Consider the following 26158-nt stretch of genomic DNA (forward strand, 5'->3'; position numbering starts at 1 on the left):
AACAAAAAAGTGTATTTTAGCATTTTTTTATTATAGATTTGGCTAATGGCAGTACATAAAACAGAATATAACAGATTTTTGTACCAAGAGCAAGTAATTTTTGCTACCAACTATAAAGCTCTGCAAATTCCAAAGTATTTTGACTCCTAAAATAAAAACCGTTACAATGCTGTAACAGAAGAAGAATTGTGGCCAGTTCAGCAAGCCACCAAACAACATCTACCTTTTGTCTCTGTCTTTCTTCTACCACTAGCTGAGTCTGTCTGAAACAATCTGAGAAAGGTAGTCTCACTTTTCATGTCTTACCATGAAACCATTAATTACAAGACCATCACAAGAAAAGTGAAGGGGAAATAGACCTTCAGAGACATCAGGAACACTACGAATGATTGCCCCAAAGACTTGGGAAGAAGAAGCAATTAGCTGTCTTAAGTATTTCAGTTAAAATGGCAAGTGCCATAAACTTGCTTTTTCCTATTAAAAAAACAAACCAAAACAAATATGAAAATATTTCTCCTGCTAGAATTTGTAGATCAAAAATTATTTGCCTAAGAATCAAACAGAATACTTTATCCTGATCAAATATTTTAATAGATACAAGATATTTCAAAGAATAAGACATTGCTTAAAAAAATTCCACAGGTAGTGACCAAACAGCACTAAATGCATGGACAATCTGCTTTTGTTCCCATGTTAGAAAATACAGGAAAAAACTATCAAACCAAGATACCCAGAGAGAGTTACATGTACAACCAGTCCCCCTTTGCGTACATTTTAGATTTCACAGTTTTTCTTCAAGTACGGGTTCATAGTACTATTGCAGCTTACCATACCCTACCAAGCTTATAGGTGAAAACATGCATGTCCCAGAGTTGCTCCCCTTGGCAAAGCAGACAGTGCCTGAAGCATGCTGTGTTTAAAACATTTAACAGAGAGATATCAGACAAATAGCTTAGAAGTGGACAAATACTGTGTTATCAGAAACCAGATTTGTGGCAACTGAAGAACAGCATGAGACTTCACAAAGTATTTGATGACTTAAGTTTACAGTAAGTTTTTCTGGTAAATTTATGACAACTGATTCACAAGAATATATCAAAAGAAATAAATAAGTTGTTGTGGAGTGTTTTCTGACAATACTGCCACATTACTTTGTTTCTACATATTCTTTCGAAAAAGCAAGAGAAGAACTTAGAAGTGCATGTTTTTCCATCTAAGTTTCATATGTAAATATTTGACAAAATGAGACTTAACACTTCTGTGCCTCTCAACATATAAAAAGGTTCTCATTTTCACTTTTCTCAAGGTTAGGGAAGGTCAAATTAGTTGTGCAAAACTTTGACAGTAATTTCTTTTGAGAAGAAAACTGGAGCTCCCTAGCAAAGGCTACGATGCAGGATTTTACTTCACATTTTTCAAAAGATTCAAATATAAACCAATTCATAAACAGTAGTTTCAGGCAGCTAAAAATTTCAGTTGCCTAGCAGGTTTACATTTAATCTAGCCACTTAAGTACCACTGCAATTATACATTAGCTGTAGAAATCCCATTAATTTTTTCAAAGAAACATTAAAAAAATTATAAAAGTCACAGCTGCACCTGAGCTCAAAGAAGAGAAAGAAGTTGCAATTCTACCTATTTATTAGCTGTTCAGATAACAATGTTTTGTAACAGATCAGATTAGGAAATCTGATTGCTGGCTTTATCAGAAGTGGTAGAAAAACCAACCACAGTGTATTACTGCTTACCCTATCAGCTACCACCTACGTAGCTGTATACTATAGCTGTTATTACGTACTGCAAATACAATACCAGATATGATATGTAGTAGAAGTCCAGCCAAGCTAAAAACCAGTCTCCTTTACTATCAGTGTTAAGGAAAGTGACCTTGGCCTAAAAAAAACCCAACGACTGTAACTTACCAGAGTCACTTCCAAAGTAATACTGCTAACTCCATCTTGGAGCAAGACCTTAAAATACAGCTTGCATTGATCCTGTCAGGCACAGATCACTTTATAAAAAGAGAAGTGTGCTAGTATATATTTTATACTACAGTTAACAGTTTGCAATGCCCTAACAATAGTATGAAAATACTCATTAGGAATGATAGAACTTCTTACACATTTGGATATAGGAAACACCCATGCATAGAAAACTACTCTTTGGGGTTTACCTCATTTAACAAGATCAGCATTATTCAAGTTTATTTGGCTACAGTAATGCCAGAAAATAGCAGGACTGATTTGGGCTGACCTACAAGAAACTCTTAAAAATTATCTGCAATAGTATAAGAGATTTTAGGCAAACAATAAAGAATATACATCCCTCAAGGTTAAATCTGAAGGAAATAATGCCTGTCATCTAAAATACAGCGTGCACCCTAAAGAGGCATTTCCTCTTATTTCTTTTCTTAAGACATAAGGCATGCTTGAATTTTAGTTTGATACTTGCAGAGGCCAAGGAAATCATCTGCACTGAGCAAAGACAGAAAAAGGGCTGATCGTCTCACAGACACACACCTGTAAACACTGCAAAAAGTATAAAATTAACCTTGCGGGGATCCTTAGTGAGGCGACTATCACATGCCACTGAACAAGATATCACTGACAGCTGTTTACTTCTAAATGTGATACAAAGTTAAAGGCAGGGAGCTAATAAGCCATATTAAAAAAAAAAAAAAAGCAATTATTATCTAATGCCATATCAGGCTAGAAAAGTTTCAATGTCTATTCTGTATCCCTAATACAATGGGAAATTGAAAATAAGCTAAATAAGCTCAATATAAGAATTACTAAACAAAAACAAAGTCAAATGTGTATAATATATAAAATACCCACTGACTACATGTTATGAAATACGTATCACAAGAGTTACCACAATGCATTTCCACATTAAACTCTAAAGCAAACTCCAAGTCACATGTTCAGCAAAAGGCTTCCTTTCTGGTGTAACACCACCGTAATTCAACTCCAGAAGTTCTCTTTTAAGTCAGAGTATAAAGTAATCTAAAAATAAGACATAAAAATACAATTTAAGATCAGCTATCTTCTTACAGTTAGAAACCCGAAAGAACTGCACACATTTTAAAAGTCACAATGAAACAATTACTTCATCATGAGTTTGAGAATCACCTCTTTACACAATTTCAAAGACTCCTTCCATGATTCTTGCCAGCATATATTTTATTGACTTTCTGGAAAATTTGAGTGTGTGTGTATGTGTGTGTGTATATATATATATACACACACTCACACACACACAAAACCACGCTAATATTTAGTTTGGCTCCAAGCCATTTCACTCCACAAACAACAGTTAAACCTTAAAAATTAAAATTAAGACCGAAACCTATACAAACCCACCTTGCAAACATTTTTCCAAAACTTCTTAATACCAACCACAATTATGAGTGGTTAAAAGAAAAACCCTTTAAGTGGCATCTGAACATCTTACCAAAGACTTTATACATGGTGTCCATGAACTGCACTACTATCTCCTTCTCCACTTTGCATCTGCATCTGCATCTGTGCCTGCATTCTCGCAATCATCTCCTGCATGCGACGAAGCTGGAAAAGTAGCACAGAAGAATTCTGTAGCCTAATCTCACCTCAGAATAGGATTCTTTGCTGCCACCACACTATTAATTATTTATATTAAAGAGGGTACACATATCTGCATTATCTTTATCCAACAGGTAACAACCTCAGGTTATGGCATCCTCTACTGCTCTTCTTCATCCCTTAAGAGGTTGGAAATTTAGTGACTGAAATAAGCAGGCTTTATTACTGTAATTTGGGATGAGATTTTTAAGCATCTCTAAATGGAATTCTCTGCTTCCTGTAAAGTTTAAGGCATAAAAATGATGGTGCTGAAGTGCTGAACAAACACTTACAGTTACCAAAGCTTATGACCAGAAGAAAAACAGCTTGTTTACATCCCTCCAAACTACACCTGTATCTGTCACAAAAAAAAATTGGCAGGATTACTTCCCAACTCCCTTGCTAGTGATGACTAGGTGGATGCAAGTATTACAGGCAAATCATCCAAGGAGACCTAAGCGTTATTAAAAATGGTTGAAGCTCAATTTTAGAGCACTGCAACATTTAAACACAGGGTAATCACGTAACTCACTACTAAGATTAATTCAGCCATGTTGCATGCATGATACTTAAATTCTTTTATGGTACCCAACTCTGACACGTGGGAAGTCAACCTCACTACTGAAAATATTTTTGGGTGTCTTTGCCTTTGTGCACCTACACTTTAAACTCAAACTAAAGTGTTAAGCTTAACAATGAAAAGTTAAACCTGTGAAATGTTTACACTATTCTTTTTTCATATTCCTTGAAACAACAACCCTTTTCACTTTTAGTCTAGTTATCTTTTGGGACTTGGGTAGCCACTAAGACCACTGGTAAAAGACTGAGTGTCTGCTTGTGCTAGGGATGACCAAAAAGTCCATCTAACTCAGCCTTTTCTCCAACACTGGCTATTAGCAAATGCATGGAAGAGCCTAACAGCCAGGTGCACACACCCAGTATTTCCTGACATATGCTCTCAAACTCGAGAAATCTGTCAATTCTGAACTTGCTAGACCAAAAAATTCTACCTTTGTGTTTAGTGAGCACATTCATGGAGAAAGTAAAACTCCCCAGTCTCTCAGCATTTTTGAGCTCATCTGCATTCTTGCTATGCACAAAATTCCATGCTAATGAGTTCCATAATTTACAGACTATCTTAGAAGTATCTTGTTTATTTTAAATCTGCCACCTATTAATCTCATGAAGCGTGACCTGTTTGTTGTAGACTCCCATTCATCCTCACCCATCATCTATGACTATGTAAATCCCCTTACTATATCCCTCCCATCTGTCATCTACTTCCCAACAAGAGCATTAACCGCATCTCCCCTTGTACAGGACCTGCTTCAGGTCTCCACTTCAGCCTTTCTGCCCACTTTTTGCTATTCACTGTACTTTTTCTAGTCTTGGCCATATCATTCTTGGGTTAGGGCGACAATGCAAACAGTGTTAGAGCTATGCATTATGGATTTATCATAGCGGCAGAATGAGAACTTCTGTTTTGTTCTTTATTCCTGACAATTCCTACCACTGTCTTCTCTTTTGCTGCAGAGCTGAACCGACTTTTTCCCAATCTGCAGTTGCTAACTTTAGAACCTTTACTCACGTGAGGATGGCTCTCCATCCCCACACAACATGCATTACATCCATCGCTGATTAGTACAACGGAATCAGGCATTTTACCAGGTTCCACCTGTTCCAATAAATCAGCATCCCAAGACTCCTCTACACCTCTTCACATTCAGTTTTGTTACTGCACCTCGAATAACTTTGTATTAGCAAATTCTGTCTTTTCATTTACAGATTACCATGATCATACAAATAATTTGACCTGAAATAGTGATACAAGAATAAAAATTCCCCCATCACAAGAGTAGAGTTCTGTCATCTTACTTCAGCTTCTTTTTCAAGCAGAATCTGGTCTTTATTTACTTCTTCATCTTCTATTTTCCTAAAACAAGATGGATATTGTTCAATAATGTGCATACATTCCAGATTTTTAACTTCCAGAGAATGCTTTGTTGACAAAATCAAGGCTCTTAGAACACATCTGATGTGTCAGAGTTTCAGAATACAAACAAAATTCCTTGAAACATGTTCCCCATATAGCTGCAATTCATGTTTTTAAATTATTTTTAAGATGCCAATTTATCCCTTACTCCTTCATAAAGTTATGCCCAGAACAAGTACAAACTTCAAAACCCATTCTAGCTATGACTTTAAAATGCGACAGATCTCTGCCTGTAGGCATCAATACAAACTGTTTCTGAACAGTATTCAAGTATAACAATTTACCTGAGCATAACAGTATCTTAACCAATTGCAATTTGAGTACCACACAGCTGTAGCAAATTCAAAAATACTGCAAACATATACTCAATTCTTCTCTTTCATTGGTGCAAGAAATCAATACAACTAAATCAAATTGTAAGTTCAAGGTAATGCTGGACAAGATGTTAACAAAAATATGGAAGCAACATGTAAAATAACCAGTGCTCTAAGAAATTCTGTATCTGGAAACCTGGCTACCTCCCAGCAGAACCTTCCTTTGATGCAGTTCTAGCCCATCTCTAACTTCATGAACGATGTTTGCTCCCAAACATCTGAAAGGCTCATAACCAAAACCATAGAACACAAACACTGTACATATCTGGAATCTTTCCAGTTGGAGGAACTCTTTATCCTCTGCTCCTCTTAAGACTTTGAGGTTTGATTATTTTTCTAGTATAGTCACTTTTTTTTTTTTTTTTGCAAGTCCAAAAGATTTCTTTTGTATAACATGTTAACGTATAGTATGCACATTGATTACTTCTGTCAAAATTAAGCAAATGCTCTCAACCAGTATCTCAGCAAACTCTTGCGTAACTGGGACATTCCAGTTTTACACTGAGAAACCAAACATAAGAATATTTTTATGTACTACATTTTCAAGATTACCTACCACTTTGTAATAGATTTCTCCTATCCCATGTTGCAATGGGGAAGATCTGCTAACAGATCTAATCACACAAGTCCCATCAAAAGTGCAAAGTGAACAAACTGATGCTTGTTGAAAGGTTAACAGAGAAAGGTTAACAGAGAAATAGATTGTCAAAAAATCCTCTGTGCCCAAAAGCCTCTGAGAACATTAGTGAATACAGTCAACAAGCACTAATTGCCAAGCACTGCCTCTGGGATAGGTGCAAGGTTGAAATAAATTCACACAAGAACTACCTTCACTTATGGTAAACTTAACTACATTCTAGCACCACTTCAGAAATGTGAAAACAAAGACATATGGGCCACTTAACTAGACAAGATACAAAAACATGTTTTAGTTTCACAAAGAAAGATACCCCAACTTAACAGCAATTTACTGTCACAGGTCCTTGGCAGAGGCAACTTTAAATCCTCTAAAAATTGCTAAACATTATTTTAACTCTGGATGACCCTAGGTTACATTACTTCTAAGACCTTTGTACATACCTGTTGGATAACAAGCACCAGAACTTGGTAAAAATATTATTTTTTTTAGCTTGAACTTCAGAAGACAGGATTTAGAAGTCAGGGGAGAAGAGCGTGTCATCTTGCCTGAAGGGTAAACTGGACTTGTAGGCCAATGCTACAGGCAGAGACAAACTCCTTTTCCTGAAAACTGACTAGGCACCTGACAAACCCTATGCCAACAGCATGATGGAAAAAGCTTTGCAAAATGTATCAAACCCACTGAAATGTGCAATTATGAAACCCTCTAGTGGTTGAAGTAAGAGAAAGCAACTGAAAAACCTAAACCAGGAAACACCCAGTTTTCAACAAGAACTCACAAACCCAACTTCACAAACCCTGCTATTTTAGTTAAAAATGGGGTGTTCTGCCTGTCTCTCTTACCAGGAAAGCTGTGCCCTACCCACCACAGCTCAAAATAGGGTTGAAAGACATTATCCTGTGACTGCTATGCAAAGAAAATTATTTATGTATACCACATTTAATAAAGCAGTGCAGAAGGACTTGAGTTTCTCTTTTTAAAGATGCAGTCCAAATATTCCAGTAGTTAATTCTGAAAAACCCCCTTTTTTAACATATCAGCACTGACCTAACTTGCAGATTTTTTAAGATAACATTTATCATAGACATCTGCCCTACTTACTTCCAAGATTCCAATCCAACTGTGTTCAAGCCTTAAAACAAAGCAGAGATCTAACTATCCCCTTTTAATGCCACAACTGTCTCTTCAGATTTAAGTAATACTTTTCCTTACACTCAGTATAAGCTGGTTGACTGAACTTGGTGCTGACTGGAGCTAGAGAGCTGTCCATGATCTACCAAATCCTAGCAATGAAATGGTAGGAGAGACAGCGAGAGACAAAAAAATCAGAAGAGAAAGAAACAGCATGTAACCATAAGATGACAACCTGCCACCTCGTTTGAGCCTCTCAGAGCGGAAGTTCTCATAGTGGAGATCCTGGGTCACCTCCTGAAGATCTTGCATATGGGTGCTGGAGGAAGAAAAATAATTAAGAGAAAACATACTTGTGTCGCATCAGCTTGCTTAATCAACTCTCACATTCAGCACTGTATTGGATGTGTTCAGCACATACACCCATTTAACGTGCTAATTTTAAAGCCAATTTAAGGTAAATTGGTGCAATAAAAGACACATACAGAGACCACCTCAGACCCTGAGGCAGCCCTGACATAAGCTGTCCTCCTGGGTGAGGTATTTGATGAAGCAGTGCTGGGCAGGGGAAACAGAGTAGCAAAGCCTGGTGGACTTTTTAACTTTGCAGACATGTATCTACATACAGTTATATTTAAATAAGCACAAGGTGTGAAGCGACCTGGTTTATGTTCCTGGGGATCTGAATAGCAATACAATACTCTGTTCGACGAAAGATTATTTTCACAGAATCACTGAGTAATTCAGATTGGAAAGAACCTATGGAGCCTATGTGGTCCAGACCCGGCTTAGGCTAGGCCAGGTAGGTCGAGGGTGCTCATTGCCTTCTCCAGACAAATTCTGAATGTCTCCAAGGATTCCACAACCACTCCAAACCCCCAATACAGTGTTTGAGTATCTTCCTGCCAATTGTTTTTTAAACTACCATTTAAATGGAATTTTCTAACTTACATTAACATGGTCCTCAGCTTCAGGAAGTCATTATGTTCTGGATTCTCCACTTCAACTACACCCCATGGGTAGAGTCGACCTCTAACTTTTTTACCTTTGGCTTCAATGAGTTGATTGGATCCCACTACACAAAATGGAATGCTGGCCTGAAAGCCAAAAATGCAAAAAATTACTAATAATGAACCAGAATAAAAACCTCCAAGAACAACTCCTGTTCTGCTCAGCACTGCATATTATGGTAATAAGTTCCTAATGCTTTTAATTTGAAGGTGTAAAGGAAAAAAAAAAAAAAAGTAATTGTTACCACCATCTTCCAGATAGGGAAGCCTGGGCACAGAGACACAGTGACTCACTCAAGGCCTCATTGCAGGTCACTCACTGTATGTATCTTGTTCTAAAGCCACCTGAGCAGTCCAAAAAGATACAGTATATTTTCCACATATGTAACCTATGAAGCCAGTCATACCTTCAGGAGTCTGGTCTGCTCTTTAAAATCTTCATCCTCATCTGATTCGGCATCAGGCAGGTGATAAATCTTGATGCTATGCTCTTCTATTTCATCCAGAATCTGAGATTTATCATATAAGAAATAGAGTTAATATACATGTAAAGTCAGTACTTTTAGATCTTAAGGTAAAATTACTTAATCAGTTATAGACAGTGTCTTGAGAAATTTGGGCCTATCTCACTGATCCAAATTACTGAGCAAGTATTTGTTTTTAAACACCATATTTCTTCAGGATATTCAACAACTGCTTGCCACAGACTTTCAGACAAACAACAGCGTTCAAATAAACACCATCCTTTGTGGATTACACATAAGAAATTGTGCTTTTTTTAAACCTTTGCAATTGTTTTTTTTTTTTAATTATAAAGCATTGACTCAGAAGTCGTAATTGCTTTGAACAGCCTAAAACTCCTTGCTCTTGCCTCTGAATTACTATTTGGGGGGTAGGGGTGGGAGTGTTTAAAAATCTAACTAAGCTACAGACACAAGAAATACTTTATTCTGTCTTCATGACTGCTAAGAATGGCATCTGCAGCTGGAATCCATTTGCCATAAACCTGAATTTTGCTCTTTATAAAAAAATTTTTAAAATCTTTAGTTCTGCAGAATTCTAGCATAATACATATATCAAACTAAAGTATACATCTCTTTTTATTGCAAGTTGGGTAAGATAACTATAAGGATGTTCAGAATAACTGAAAAAAACATAAAGTTTTAAATATAACAGCTAAGACTGGATCAAGTGTGCCTTCTGGCAAGTTAATTCTAACATTTCTTTCTAAATTTCATAGTTATTAACTTATGATGGTTTGTTGCATTCCTGCCCCCCACCCCCACCTCAGCAAATATAGCATCAAGTCCTGCAAGACTGAATATGTTAAGGGGTCTTGCCCACAGAAGAAAAAAATGGAATGTATTACAAGAGGGTGACACAAGGGAAGAAAAACAACCCCAAAATCAGAAAAATCTCTGAAAATCCTATTTTTCAATGATCAGAATTCTGACTGGGTAAAAAAATACATGCACATTGTAGATGCAGATACCATCTCTGCTTTGTGACTCATTAAACAGGTTAGGGAGCAATTACCATTAGCAAACACATTTAAATATTTTTCCAAAGTTTCAAAAGTCACTCATCATGTAATTGTAAATGTAGCCAACCTGCCATTTCACAGGCAACATTTTAAGGACAATTTCTCAGTTAAATACATAATAAAAGAAGTTACAAGATATCAAACTACATATTAAATAATGTTACACTGTACATGACATTATATTTTTCTTGGCTAGGACAGAGGAAGGTTAAATGAGAATGCCCCTCTCTTCAGTGACCATGCTACTATAAACAAAGTACAACATTTTTCAGCAAGCTAGAAAAATACTTACCCTTTTCTTTAGTCTTTCTCGCTCTTTCAGAGAAAGTGTATCAGCTTTTGCAATCACTGGTACAATATTTACTTTGTTGTGTATGGCCTTCATAAACTCAACATCAAGAGGCTTAAGGCTAAAATTAAAATATGGAAAATTTTTAATCTAAATTATCCAAAGGCTTAAGGCTGATTAAAATATGGAAAAAGTTTAATTTATTTTTAATCTAAATTACCATTTTATTTTCACACCAATAAGGAGATTTCTCTCCTTACAGAGAAAAAGAACATACCAAATTAATTCCAGCTGTTCTAGGACTTCCTTAAGTAATGGCAATCTGATTCTGAAAATTTAAGTCAACAGGCACAAACCAACTCCCCGAAGTAAAATAATTTAAAAAATAAAATGACAGAGAAACACCTACCCATGACCAAATGGTGAAATGAAATAGAAGCAGCAATGAACCCGGTTATCTATGATATGCCTTCTGTTCAAACCACTCTCATCATGCAGATATCGCTCAAACTGCTCATCAATGTAAGAGATTATGGTCTTAAAACTGTAAAACAAATATGGATTCAAGAAATCATGCTCGTTCCCAAATGGTCAATAATTTTAGTGATGTTTCAAAGGTAAAGACATCCTTCTGATGAACCAACCTGTTAGTGGACAAAAATTCATTTACTGGTGCTGTAAGACTGTGAAAGTAGCAGAGCATAAATCTTAAAATTTTTACGTGAATTCCAGAATAACAAACTACTATGCATAATTTTTTTTTATTAAGGTAAAACATACATACATATAACACACATCTTAAGCGCTACAGCAAATTTATCTTGGGTTAGTCTTTTGGCTAGTATTAATTACACATGCTAAAGATAATCTAAGCTTCTTGTTCCAAATTGATTTAAAATCACAGAATGGTTTGGGTTGGAAGGGACCTTTAAAGATCTTGTCCAACCCCTCCCTGCCATGGGCAGGGACATCTTTCAGTAGGTCAGGTTGCTCAAAGCTCCATCCAACCTGTCCTTGAACACTTCCAGTGATGGGACATCCAGAACTTCTCTGGGCAACCTGTCCTAGTGTCTCACCACCTTCATTGTAAAAAACTTCCTTCCTTATGTCCAGCCTAAATCTACCCTCTTTCAGTTTAAAACCATTGCCCCTTGCCCTGTCACTACAGGCCCGGGTAATAAGTCTTTCTCCTATAAGCCCCTTTTATATATTGAAAGGCCTCAGTAAGGTCTCCATGGGGCCTTCTCTTCTCTAGGCTGAACAACTCCAACTCTCTCAGCCCTTCTTCATTGCTGTTCCAGCCCTTGGATCATTTTCATGGTCCTCCTCTGGACCCGCTCTAACAGGTCCATGTCTGCCTTGTGCTGAGGGCCCCAGAGCTGGATGCAGGTCTCACAAGAGCAGTGTAGAGGGGGAGAATCATGTCCCTTCACCTGCTGGCCACACTTCTCTTGATGTGTCCCAGGATACAAATGGCTTTTCGGGATGCAAGAGCACATTGCCGGCTCATGTCCAATTTTTCATCCACCAGTATCCCCAAATTCTTCTCTGCAGGGTTGCTCTCAACCCATTCAACTCCCAGTCTGTATTGATATTGAGGGTTTCCCCAACCCATGTGCAGGACATTGCACTTGGCCTTGTTGAACTTCATGAGGTTTGCATGGGCCCACTGCTCAAGCCTATCAAAATCCCTCTGGATGACATCCTTTCCCTCTAGTGAATCAACTGCACCACTCAGCTTGGTGTCTGCAAGCTTGCTGAGGGTGGGCTCAATTCCACTATGTCACTGATGCAGGTATTAAACAGTATTGGTCCCACTACGGACCCTTGAGGGACACTAAACATTCCTTAGCAACAACTGAAAACATCAGTGTGTTATCAACATTCTTCTCATACCTAGCTCAAAAACATAGCACTATACCAGCTACTAGGAAGACAATTAACTCTATCCCAGCTGAAACCAGGACAAAAGGCTAAAAAGGAGGACCCTAGGAACTACTGACCAGTTAGCCTCACCTCTGTGTCCAGTCAAGGATTTTTCAGCTTCTCATGCCCACCCAGCAAGAAGGCTGGAGGGGCACAATAAGTTGGGAGGGGACACAGCCAGGACAGCTGACCCAAAGTGGCCAACGGGGTATTCCATACCATGGGACGTCACATCTAGTATATAAACTAAGGGAGGGTGGGGGCAGGGGATCACCGCTCGGAGACTAACTGGGCGTCGATTGGCGGGTGGTGAGCAATTGCATTGTGCATCACTTATATATTCTAATTCTTTTATTATTACTATTGTCATTTTATTAGTGTTACCATTATCATTATTAGTGTCTTCTGTTCTATTAAACCGTCCTTATCTCAACCCACGAGTTTTACTTCTTTTCCTGATTTTCTCCCCCATCCCATTGGGTGGGTGGGGGGTGGGAGGGGAAGTGAGTGAGCAGCTGCGTGGTGCTTAGTTGCTGACTGGGGTTAAGCCATGACACCTTTTTAAAAATGGGTGTGATGTTTCCCTTTTTCCAGTCAGTGAGGACTTTTCCTGACTGCCATGACTTTTGAAATGTGACGGAGAGCGGCTGGGCAACTACATCTGCCATAGATAACCTGATGAGATGGGATGCATCTTGTCAGGTCCCACAGACTTATGTATATTCAAGTTCCTCAGGTGGCCTCAAACCTGATCATCACTTATGATGGGAGGGACTTCAATTCCCCAGTCCCTGCCTTGAAGTTCAGGGGCTTGAGAGATGGGGGAAGAGGGATTACCATTGAAAACTGATTGCCATTGATCTCAAGATTATTTTTCAGTTACTTATTATAATGTACTTTTAGTACTTTAAGTACTCAATTGCTTATTATAATGTAAATTTCTCAAAAAACCCCAACCAAACCCAAAGATGATGAAAGTGCACTTAAAAATGAAGCACAGAATCTGAGAATGCTCAAATCAATATGACAAGATCTAAAGGTGGATTTTTACTTGCACTAAAGACTAGATGAACTACTTTCTCAGAGTATTGTTGAATTTCTTGTGTCCCAGTGGTTCCATTGCTTTCTGACTATAAAAATGTCAAGGTCACTGTTCACTTATAACTCTTCCAAACTTAAAAAATATCCATGTCACAAAATTTATTTCAAGTTGTGTGGAAGTTCTTCATGCCTTTTTACATGTATCTGAATGAACTCATAACACTTAAATTAAGCTTCCTCAAAATTAGAAAACATGCCCACCTCTCCAAAAATCACACCTCAAATTCAGCACTTTGCATAGCACACCAGAAAAAGGGAAGATAATGACCTAGAGTATAATTTGGAATGGAAGCGTTTAAAAGAGCTAGGGTTGCCACTTGGGCCATCCTACTTTGAACTGTGTATCATTATTAATATAGCCCCACTTCAGTTACTTATTCCCCACCCCCAGAACAAATAGGAAATGGATGTTGGTCTTCATACATAGATCAATATATACCCTGTGTACATACCAGTCTCGACAATTGATAGCATCCCCATACCCTGGTGTATCTACAACTGTCAGACGTAGTTTCACACCCCTCTCTTCAATTTCAACCGTTGAGGCTTCAATCTGCACAGTGCGTTCAATCTTTTCTAAAAGACAATAAACTTGATCTTTCAGAATAGAATTCATAAGACTATGTCATTTTGAGACAGACTCAAAAGATTAATTGGCAGATGCAATCATATAAATATTATTCCATGAATTACCTTTTAAGGCCTGATAACTTAACAGCAAGGCTCAGTACTTAAGTTCTTCAGATTTTGTTAGCAGACTGTATGAAATTTCATAGTGTTCTTAAATATAATGTAGAAACTAAGGCAAAAAGGACTGAGAAAAAACTGTAGGTAACCAGGAATTTGGAGAACAATACTAAATTATACGTAATGGATTTTCTTCCTAAGGTTGAAAGTGATAAGCAATCATCAGCTAACATGATAAATTATTAAAGCCAGTCATTCAACAAGTAGAAAAGAGGGAAAACCCCAGCATCTTCCTCTATTTTCTTACAACATTCTCTTTTGCTGGATTATTGTATGCCTTGGTTAACAGAATAAAAAAGGAACAAGGGAGTGAAGAAAAGGAGGTGAAGTTCACATTCACTAAATATCAACCCAAAGCAAAGGAGTCAAGTTGCAAGTCCAAGCAGACATAAACAATGCATATGTTTAGAACTGCAACAGGTTAAAAATTAAAGGAAGTTTCTGATTGGTTTAGTTCATTATTTATCTTACTGTGACACAATGACGTTTTTTAAGCAAAAGAAGGGATCAACTTTCTAGGCGCCAATATGAATACATCTGAGGACTAAACAACAAAGACCCCATATAAATCCTGGATACAGAGGGAACCAATTCTATCAAACAGTTCAAGTATAAGGAAATACATTAGCAATTATTAAAGCTAGAAATCACTACTGGCTGTTACTAAAATCCAAAGACAAAAGCATTCAACTCCAAAAATATCAAGAACAGAGATACTAGAACAAAGGTGTGTTTACCAGCAGCTCCTGGAATTATCCTTTCTGGGTAGAGATCTGTCAAGAAGAGGCTGTTTATTAATGTAGATTTTCCCAATCCAGATTCACCTGTGATTCAATATAAAGATAAACTCAACATATTTACATAACTAATTTCAACTGTATCCAGACAGTATCATCTGACTATACATTTCTTCATGTTAAATGTAAATCTTTTAATTTAAAAATTTACAGCGTATAATTTTGTATTAGAAAAGTTTGCACAAGAAGGTCAAAAAACAATTTTTACATCTCAGCTTTATAATACACTTTCTCAGAGCCTTCACTGATGATTTGTAATTAAATCTGCTAGTCAAGTGGAGTTCTGATCAATTTAGACTTAAAATTTCCCATTTCATGTCTCCTGATTTTTTAAGGCATGCTTTTCTGCTATCAATCCAGAATGTAGAAGATCATACACAGTGAGAAGCTAGATCCTGCCTAGGCTATATCATGAATTTAAACAATAAAAAAGGCATTACTGAACTTCTGCACAGCCAGCCATCACAAACTGTGATTTACTTCTGCTTTTTATACTAACACAGCAAACAAGAACCCAAGGGGAGAAGAATATGACATGGCCACTGAGCATAGACACAGAGCCATTTTTTTCACTCATGAAACTGGGGATTACCAAAGTGTACCATAAACATATTTTTGTTCTAGGACTGCCGACTAAGCCATGAGTAAAGTTCAAAAAATGTTCACAGCATAAAAAAGACCAGCAACTCAAAGCGCTCAGTACTTGAATTCACAGAACAAATCTTTTTCTAGAATTTTGGTTTTATTTCAGGTGTTGATAGAATTAATTAAAAAATTAGATGTTAAAAATGATGGGCCGCATGATCCCTCTGAGTAACACAGACTATAGGAGTCTGACAAAAATATCTGAACAAAAGAAAAAAGAAATGGAATTATTTTTTAAATAAAGATTTGACTAGGAGCTGACAGTTTTTAATGCCTTACAGAATGCATCTCTCAGATCAGATTTTATCTTTGCAGCCTTCACCAGTGAAGAGACATGCAGCCAGAGAAACTCAACAGTAACATGGCATCATTTCAGCAAAACCAAAAAAAGTATGATTTTAACCAGTGGCACATTCCATACTTTCAGTCTGGGTAAATATTACATGTAAAACAAAACAGTTTTCATAGTCACTGTGAAGGATTAATGAAAAGAGTAGTTATTCTAACTACTGGCCACATTTAGTTAAGAGTTTAGTGACTCTCTGTATTGGGTTTGTGTGGCAAGGTTTTGGTAGCAGGGGGGGTTACAGGGGTGGCTTCAGTGAGAAGCTGCTGGAAGCTTCCCCTATGTCCGACAGAGCCAATACCAGCCGGCTCTAAGATGGACCTGCCGCCAGCCAAGGCCAAGCCAATCAGCAATAGTGGTAGCACCTCTGTGATAGCATATTTAAGAAGGAAAAAAAATTGCGGGGCACACAGAAACAGCAGCCGGAGAGAGGAGTGAGAACATGTAAGAGAAACAACCCTGCCGACACCAAGGTCTGTGAAGAAGGAGGGGGAGGAGATGCTCCAGGCGCTGGAGCAGAGATTCCCCTGCAGCCCGTGGTGAAGACCATGGTGAGGCAGGTTGTCCCCCTGCAGCCCAGGGAGGTCCATAGGGGAGCAGATATCCACCTGCAGCCCATGGAGAACCCCACGCTGGAGCAGGTGGGTGCCCGAAGGAGGCTGTGACCCTGTGGGAAGCCTACACTGGAGCAGGCTCCTGGCAGGACCTGCAGATCTGTGGAGAGAGGAGCCCACGGAGCAGGTTTTCTGGCAGGACTTGTGACCCCGTGGGGGACCCACGCTGGAGCAGTGTGCTCCTGAAGGACTGCATGCCATGGAAGGGACGCATGCTGGAGCAGTTCATAAAGAACTGCAGCCCGTGGGAAGGACCCACACTGGAGAAGTTTGTGCAGGACTGTCTCCTGTGGGAGGCACCCCACATGGGAGCAGGGAAGAGTGTGATGAGTCCTGCCCCTGAAGAGGATGAAGCAGCAGAGATAACATGTGATGAACCGGCCATAAAGCCCATTCCCCATCCCCCTGCGCCGCTTGGCGGGGGTAGGTAGACAATCTGGGAGGGAAGGGAGGGGTGGAGGGAAGGTGTTTTGAGATTTGGTTTTATTTCTCATTACCCTACTCTGGTTGATTGGTAATAAATTGAGTTAATTTTCCCCAAGTCAAGTCTGCTTTGCCTGTGACAGTAATTGGTGAGTGATCTCTCCTATCCTTATCTCAACCCACAAGCCCTTTGTTGTATTTTCTCCCCCCTGTCCAGCTGAGGAAGGGGGAGTGATAGAACAGCTTTGGTGGGCACCTGGCGTCCAGCCAGGGTCAACCCACCACACTGTCAAGTGAAATAACTATTTAGATGAAGTTACAGCTTAATGATGAGAATGAACATGAAATTGTTAATAAATGCAAGTAGTTAGGATTTCTTTGGAAGCAACACAGCCAAGCAGCCAAATTTTTATAAACCCCAGCTCATATTGTCACAAACCAGAATAAACAATGGCAGAAAAAACAATGCGAAGAAGAAAAATAATTGATTAGGACTCTGTCAGTGCAGATAGCTTTTAAAGAAACATTCTCCTGCTCAGAAATTAAGAAGCATGGCAACTTAATGAAGAATAATAGTTCAATACAGGCATTGTGATATAGCCCACAAGAGAACATACTTAAACCCCATGCACATTTCAAGAGAAAGAATTCACATTCCAAACTGTTGAAACAATCAACAATTTAAAGCACAGTTTATTTTATCTTACATTGACTGCCTTCCTCTGCTAGTGTATCTTAAAATATCACTCCAAATTTTCAATGAAATTACTTTTCTCCAAGTTCTCTTCCTGTACCTTTCATTTATCCCTAAAAACACTGGCAGGCAATGACTGTAAAGTTAAATTTTATTCTGAGACATGGGTGGGGTTAATTGCCTTTCTATTACTCTCACACCATGTAATTTTCTCCCTATTTTCTCTTCTACAAGAGGCTAGAAAAAACTGTTTGGTTTATATAATTTTACACAGCTTTCTGCCAGAACTGTTTCATATAGTACTATTTGCAATTAATCTCAAAGAGATCTGGAAATTAAGTTTAGCTGCAGCAGAGAAAGTACATCTTTTGTTTCTCAGAACTGTTCAGATTTTTAGGATCACCGAACAGTAAATTCTGAAGGGTTACAGTAGATACCATAATGTGAAGCATCTCCTTATAGTTCAGCTTTACCCTTAGATTTTATGATCCATTATGATATTATCCTAAGCAAATCCAATGAAAGATACAGTAAACAACTATGATAAAATTCTAGGAAGACAAAAATAAGGGCCAAGTCTGCCCAACACTGAAGTACAAATGAGAGAAACAGGATAAAAGGAATGCTAGGGCTGTCATTTGGCAAAACTAATGAAAGGTTTGAGCACAGACTCTTTCTGTAACTACTGGAATCCAAAACAATTAAGAACTTAAACATCTCCTATCACATACTGCCTCACCTCTCCGGCTCATTGCCACTGTGAAGTCTCTTGGACAACTCTAACACACAAATGGGATTTACTTCTTGTGATGCCAGGTAATAAAGAACCTAATTCTATTAAGGTACTTTTTGCAAAGCCTATTTTAAAAGGGACAATTACAGAGTTCAAATACCAAAACTCAGAAGTTACAGCTCCCAAGCAGTAACGGGAGAGATACAGAAGAAGCACAAGCCTGATGTGGGAGCCTACTTAATTTGCAAAAATAACACCAACTTCTCAGAGGATCAAGGTATTTCTGCAGTCACACTAGATTTTTCTTTCAATTCCAGATATCAACACAGATTCTCAATGAAATATTGAATAGAATTAAACTTTAAGTTATAATTGCTAACAGAAAATCAAGATCAATTTAAAGAGTAACAGCTTGCATCAAAAACAACTAATCCAATCCTCATTCTTCTCTTAAAAGAGTATTTAGAAGGGGTGTAAAGACCAGTGTTCAGATTCTTTTGAACCATGGAAGCATAAAGAACATTTTAAATAGAATAGTCTCCTTAATACTAGTCTCTTAATCAGGACATGCAAGCAAATAAAGATTGTATTCAAATGCAAAACCAGTTTAAAACTATATTTTAAATAGAATGCTTGAATTCTTTAAGACAGGAGCGAAGGAAGGAAGTAATGACCACTGGAGTGCACAACAGAATTTCTCCACCCACAAACTTATCATTGTATTCAAACATGGTATGTAGTGTGGAAAACAACTGCTGCATGAATTAATAAACTATAAAAGAAAGTTGAATGCTACAGCACAGAAGAGCTTTCTGAGGCAAGCTGAAGCCTTACAATGGTGGAAGTAACACTCATTTTAATTCCAAATTCCCTGTGAGCAAGTACTAATTTTGAGAAAGACTATAAAATGTTTCCTTACCAACTACCATAAGAGTAAATTCAAACCCCTTTTTCACAGACTTCCGGTGAACCTGATTGGGAAGGTTTGCAAATCCAACATAGCCAGGGGTTTCTGGATTGGTAAACTGAGCAGGCTGTTGCTAAAAATAAAATAAAATAAAATAAGAAAATAATAAGCAACACTCAAGACATACTTGTTTGTATAACTGCCTTCCTCAGTTATTTCAAATGGTTGGAAGCTACATGACATACAGAGAGAAAACTACATGGGTGTTCCTACTACTCAATGATTTCACAATGAAGTACAGAACAACTGCATTCACCTAGAGTCTAAAAAAAAAAAAAAAAAAAAAAAAAGAATTCATTTAGTCAGCCACCCAGACAGGATCACCTGAAGTAAAAAAGAAACAAAAAGCCAAACACTTATTCATTCAAGTATGAAGCGAATTCACTAATCACACACTTTTTAAACAGTGTCTTCACACACATTTGAAATAAAAAAAGCTTGTGTCCCATGTTTATGGACTTAAATAAGGTGACCATTTCTAATCTGTTTTTAGCACATCCAAATGAAAACCCTGAACAACCCGTGAAGTGATAGCCATTTGCTGGAAGTCCTCTTTAGAGATCTCTTTTAAAGGGGGGGTGGGGAGGGGGAATTTACACAATAGTGTTTCAAATGCCCACTACTACAAATACTGCAGCGAAATCTTTAGCTCTATTAGTTTCCCTCTTCAAACACATTACTTAGGCACCCTTTATCATTCATTTCACTCCAATAAGCTAACATGGATGTTTTACCCATTATACCAAACGCAGGGAACCAAGAATTAGATGAATGCCAGCATGTCAAAAATATTTTAAGTTATCACATTGTTTATGAAGGATTTTACTGGAAGATCAATTGACGCTATTAGTAAATGAAGAAACTAAATCTAAGAACATCCTTTCCTTAAATGATTCCTGTTCAAAACACAGTAGCAGAATGGAAGTTCCAATGAAAATGCACCAGGGAGCTTGTATGCAACTCCATGACCAAAACTAAATCCTTCCAAGAGTATTAGTTAACTCCAAAGGTTTATACTTGTAGGAAACTACTTTAATATGTTTTACATCACTCAACCTTTCAATGTTATTTCTTCTAAATGTGAATTCTCTCTTACTTATGACCCAAAATTTAGTATACGCATCACCATCAAACATGATGCAAGTTACACATTTTGCCCTTGCAGATTAATATTTAAAACCAAAATATCTGTTTCACATTGTTACACTGAAGATAGAAATGTTGTTCTTACCTTGGACATTTTTATGGAAGGTCAGGAACGAATCTGGAAAAATAATGTTTTTCAGTTTATTGAAAATCATACAAGAAAAAAAAAATGCAAAACAAAAAACCCCCACAAAACAATATAATATCCACCATCGCACATAAAAAAGAAACTTTCTTGATTGGATGTCCAGAATTTGAAACAGTGTCAATTGCTTCACAGAGTACAAGTATTTGACTCTTTGGTATTAACTAGGGACAAAATTTTCAGCAACCATTGTTCCTATTATCATCACTGGGCAATAAATTCAAGCAACATGAATGCGCGGTGCTAAAGGCACTAGATGTACAATAAACCATTTTGAAGCCTAAAAAAGAAAAGTTCACATCCTTTCCGGAAACTAACCAAACCAAACACACTGCTTAAAGACATCTTACTATTTACAGGAAACAGTTTTTTCAAAAATAAAAAACCCAACTCGGGTATTATTTTTTCTTCTTAAGCCTCCTTCCCCTCAACATTTCCTTTCATGCTCGAGTGTTCTGTGAAGAGTCGACAGCTTCAAAATAAAACATTTTCTCTTCCTCTCTTGTCTGGATGCTTGCAACCTCAGTCATTTTAACTTTTGTTGCCAAGGTAAGATTTTCACATGCAGCTGCATCACTTTGAAATACAAAGCAGACACACACACACACAAAAATAATCTCTCATCTAACACCTCTATGCAAAAAAGTCTCTTGACAAAGACCTGCCAACACTTCTATCACGCTAACTTGCATGACTTCAAGAGATCATATAAATTACTATGACAATATAAAAATGTCAGCATATGCTGTATCTTCAAGTGATCAGTGCTCCAAGTCCCCCTTCTAGTCCCTCCACTGGCTTGCCCTCTAACCAAAAAGGTATCTGTTCCCACTCACAAAGTCCACATACCATAGCCACCTCTTACCTATCTAGCTCACTCCCACTTTCATTCTACGGATTTGAAATTATCACCATCTGATTCTTCCCGTCTTCCAAGCAGATTTTTGTCAGTGAGTTCAGCTTCATGTGAAATGACACTGAATTGCTTCAATGTACGACACTCCCATCAAAAAGCCATCCTGAAGTCAAAGCAAACTGCCCAGTGTCAGATGGACAAGAGCCCAACCTTTTTTGTGCCAGGCAGAAGGCAAAGTTGTTTGTAAACTGTTGATGATTTCCAGCAGCTATGGCATTTGCTTCTCAAAGCTACTGGATATGTATATATCTAAAAGTGCAACCTCCTTTAGGTTTATTAAGATGCAACTTTTTAGCTCACCATCATTACGCATCCTGATTACACACACAGAATAAAAACTGGGCAACATGCTTCTCAAGTGAAATTTCATGCTAAAAATAAAATCTAGTACCTGTAATGTCTGTATTTCAGTCAATAAGCTGGTCTATGACCTATAAAGCATTCAACTATTGAAGGGGTTATTTCTGAGACTTTTATCACCATGCAAGACTGCTCCAATAGCAACTCTTCCTTCCAAGAGTGTTTCCTGCCGAGTGATGTCATTGATCCCTGCTTAACCATTCTCCATGAGAGATTTTCAATGCCAAACAAAACTAGATCCCGCCAGAACACAGAAGAACATTCTTTTAACTCACGAGGCTTGTCTGTCACCCAACTATTTCTCAGAGGCAGGCTAAGAGCAGAGGAAAGTTTCTCACAGCTACCAAGAAACAAAGGAGAGCTACTTATGCAGATGGCTGTAGTTACATTACTTTTTAATATATGGACCAACAGAAGCACAGAAATCTTTCACGAAGGATCTTTCCCATAGCATTCCCTTCAGGGCAGCGGCTGAGCGCTCCCACGCAGGCAGGAGCAGGCAGTCTCAAAGCAGTCCAGATTTTCCTCTGGAGCTGGTCGATCATGTTCCTTACCCTGCGGTTTCAACAACCCGGCTGGAGTTTTCTACGAGAGCGTCTCATGAAGCGTGGCGCGCAGAGTGCTCCGGAGTGACTACCTCACCCCCTCTGGAAAGAGGGAACGGCAGCTCCGAGGCCCTCCCGTCGGCGGGTACTTCAGGCGCTCAGGCGACCACAAGGCCCCGCGCTCGGCGGAGGCAGGCCCGGCGCTACCTAACCTCTCCGACACCCCCAAGCAACTGGCGGCTCTACAGCCGCCGCCCCGCCCCGCAGCCCCCATCGGCCCACTTCCTCCTCACCAGCATCTCCCCCGCACCCCTCCCGGCCGTCCCGCTGCCTTCCCTCGGCCCCTTCCTCCCTCAGCCCCGGCCCGCCGAGCGCGTCCCGCGGGAGCGCCCAGAGGGGAGAGCCGGGGTAGGGGCTCTCCTTTACCGCCCCTCCAGAGAGGGGTCGCGCAGACGGACCCCCGAGCCCCACCGAGGGAAAGCAGCGCCCCTCACCTCACCTCACCTCCCGGCGCCTCACACAGCCAACGACCCCAACCTCCGCTCCCGCGCGCGCGCACCGTCGGGGGGAGAGGGGGGAAAGGAGGAGGGGAGGAGCCGAGGCCCGAGGCCCCGCCCCGACGGCCCCGCCCCGACGGCCCCGCCCCCGGGGCGGTGCCGGGAGGTGCGGCGCCGTGGCCGGCGCGCATGCGTCCGCCCCATTCCCATAGCAACCCGCCGGCTAAGGGTACGTGGGGGAGGGACCACCCGTATGTTGGTAGGTCACGCACAGCCCTTTTCTTTACCAAGATGGCGGCCGGCCCCTCGGCCTTGTACCCAGCATAGGCTTCGCTGCGGGCCTACTAGAGGTAAAGCCGGTCCCGGTGCCCGGTGGCGCCGGCCGCGCGGGAGGGCGGCGGGAGGTGGGGAGCGCTTCAGGGAAGCGGGAGGAGGGCGCGGGCCCGGGCCCGGGCCCGGGCCCGGGCCCGGCCGCGTTCCGCTGCCTCCAACAAGATGGCGGCAGCAGAGAGACGGGCTCCGCGGGCGGAACGTCTAGCGGGCGCCCGGCTCTGCTCTATGGTCTCGGCCTTCCCGATTGGCGCCGGGTGGGCCACGTGCCGCCGGGGCGCCCCCCACCCCCACCATCGAGAAGGGGTGCGGAGGGGCGCGCTTCGCCGGCCTCCCCCGCCGCCGGCCTCCCCCGCCGCCGGTCCCTCTGGCAGCGGCCGCCCCGCGCTGCGTCGGCGACGGGGAACGCTCCGGTGCCGGCCGGGGAGCGGGCAAAAAAACATGAGTCATGCCCCGCTTCCCCTCCGCCCCGCGGCTCAACCGGGGGTGTTCCCGGGCCGGCCCTGAGGGGACGGGGACGCCCGCAGCCGTGACGGCGCGGGTGCGGCCGCCACGCTTCCCCCGCCCGCCGCTTTGGCACGGCGGCGGACCCCGTCCTGTGTCCCCAGGCTCGGTCTGCTCCGGAGTGCTTGGAGAGGTGCAGCAGTCCCCTCTCGCAGTGCCGGTGGGCCCGAAAGCCGAGGTTCCGGTCACGGGCTGCTCTGGAGAAGGGTTTCTGCCTCACCTGTGGCTCTTCAGGTAGAGCCAGGCGCTTCTGTGTGATAGAGGGGATATTCTGCCTCTTTACCAGACTACTCTCTGTTTCTGTAGGGTGGCTTTATTGCCGGTTATTTGTAGAACAGGGTGATTCTGAAGAGCGTTAAGCGTGGGGAGTTCATGATTCTCAGGCCCAGCTTGGCTATAGCTGAAGTGGCTTGACACATGATAAGTAGTGCTTCCCATTGCTGGCCTTCCCCAAACAGTAGGAAGGATTCCTGACTGGCAAGAGCAATTCATTCCACTGGAAGATGAGAAGCAAGAGAGCAGGTCGTGCTGGGAATGTTAGTAATAGCGACAGCAACTCACTCATAACTGATAAGATGAGCCAAGGTCCTTGAATTCACAGCTCTGGTCTAGAATTTGAATGCCAATTTACAACTCTGCAGCTGGGAAGTGAAGATTAGAGACATTCAGTCCCAAGGAGTTTGAAGGAGCCATTTCTTTTCCTATGCTGTTGTGTAATGACAGAGAAAATTCTGCACACAGATATATGCTGTATTGCTTTATTGCAAGTTCTCTGTTTAGTAAGGCAAGTGAAGCTGCTGCCTGATGATTTAGTCTCCATTTTTCTTACTGTTGCTATCCGAATGCTACACAATTGTTTTCAGTTAGAAGACAATTGAACAGCTAGTATAATGGCTTTCTCCCCCCACCCCAAACCAGATTGGAAAGTGGTGTTTCATGTATCATTTCATAGGTGGATTGGATATCCTTTCCTCTGGTAGAGGAATATATATCAGAGGCAAGGCAGGAAGGGAAGCAATAATGTAATTTATAGCTGTGTGTCTGCTAAAGCTCTGTTTCTCCAACCCTTTGTTTGTTTAGATTTAAGCTGTTGGAAAAAACAGTCTTCCTGTTTGTACATGGATTTTCATACAGCATGACCCACATCATAGGCAGGGCCACCCACATACTCAAGCCACAAAAAAAACCCCCAACCTTTTACTTCCAAAAAAGTCCACAGTAGTATAGTTTTTCACAGATCAGAATGACAGGCACAGGAAAAGCTCTCGCTAGATGTGGAGGTAACAATATCTGGAGGCCTGTAAATGTAGGGTAGAAGAGGCAGTGTGACGATCTAGTCTGAGCTTCGCCACTACAGCAAGACATAGTAAACCTGGATCATTCTCAAAAGACTGTTTTCTAAATGGCTTCTAAGAAGTGGTTGAGAAAGATGCTGTTTGTCCTATATAAATTGTTCCAGTGTTTCGCTCCTGATAGCATGACACATACTCCTGTCTCCTCCTTTGTTGCAAGTTAAGCTGATTTCTTGTTGTCTTCTTTCCCTCCTCTCCCCCAATTCTGCCTGAAAAGGTGAAAAATTATGGCATTACTTCTTACATATTAAAGGTTATTGTGTTCCCCACTTTCTCACTGGTCTTGCTTCTCTAGGCTGGGATGATCAGGGAAGAGATTTCCCCTTGATCTGGAAATGAATCATAACATTATCATTGCAGCATAATGGTAACAATAGTCACTTATTTTTGGTAGGATAAGGGCAGTTGTTCTTAGTCAAGTAGCTAGTCTTTTTTGCAGTTTACATTAAGATGCTCCTGAAGACAGTATGGTCTACTATAAGAGCGATCTGTAACCTTGGATTTCATAGCTGTTATCAGAGTGGAGAGCCATCCCAGACAAGCCAGCCTGTGCAGTTTATGCTTTTTCAAAAAAAACTGGGGTGTTTTATCAGTTACAGTATTTCAGCTGATACTGCCTTTCCCAAAACATACTCTTCCCTTTGCATATAGAAGCATGTTAAGCTGGTACAAATGCACTTAGGGTTGTGCTACTGTGAGAATTCAGGTAATTCACCCAGGTCACTACCAGTCAGATGGTTAGAGTAGTCAGCAGTGGCACTGAGACTGGTCTACAGTGTTCAAACTGAATG

At 40.4% G+C, this 26158-nt stretch overlaps 2 protein-coding genes across 9 annotated transcripts in view; one reads left to right on the plus strand and one right to left on the minus strand.

Annotated features, from left to right (window-relative positions):
- Window positions 1-240: 240 nt before the first annotated feature.
- Window positions 241-23222, minus strand: SEPT2 (septin 2). 4 transcript variants are annotated; one of them, XM_010561249.1, is made up of 14 exons: window positions 23184-23215; window positions 22532-22724; window positions 20804-20836; window positions 19525-19645; window positions 15091-15177; window positions 14059-14182; window positions 10989-11123; window positions 10583-10700; window positions 9155-9256; window positions 8689-8834; window positions 7973-8056; window positions 5475-5532; window positions 3454-3566; window positions 241-3005 (listed from the first exon to the last, which is right to left on the minus strand). In XM_010561249.1, exons 3-13 carry the CDS (start codon window positions 20810-20812, stop codon window positions 3462-3464), a joined length of 1089 nt encoding a protein of 362 aa, XP_010559551.1. In that variant the 5' UTR covers window positions 20813-20836; window positions 22532-22724; window positions 23184-23215; the 3' UTR covers window positions 241-3005; window positions 3454-3461. The 4 variants fall into 4 exon arrangements, with proteins under 4 accessions (XP_010559551.1, XP_010559549.1, XP_010559550.1 ...); XM_010561247.1 differs by lacking the exon at window positions 22532-22724 and having other exon boundaries at window positions 23179-23222; XM_010561248.1 differs by lacking the exon at window positions 23184-23215 and having other exon boundaries at window positions 22532-22908.
- A 143-nt stretch (window positions 23223-23365) lies between these two features.
- Window positions 23366-26158, plus strand: part of HDLBP (high density lipoprotein binding protein) — a 41776-nt gene continuing 38983 nt past the window's right edge. For all 5 annotated transcript variants that reach the window (XM_010561254.1, XM_010561255.1, XM_010561256.1 and 2 more), the window contains exon 1: window positions 23366-23531. The gene's annotated coding sequence lies outside the window, so the exon portion shown is untranslated. The remainder of the gene's footprint in view (window positions 23532-26158) is intronic.

Source organism: Haliaeetus leucocephalus, unplaced genomic scaffold, assembly GCF_000737465.1.
Source record: "Haliaeetus leucocephalus isolate CR32 unplaced genomic scaffold, Haliaeetus_leucocephalus-4.0 Scaffold143, whole genome shotgun sequence".
In the NCBI taxonomy this organism is placed as follows: Eukaryota; Metazoa; Chordata; class Aves; order Accipitriformes; family Accipitridae; genus Haliaeetus; species Haliaeetus leucocephalus.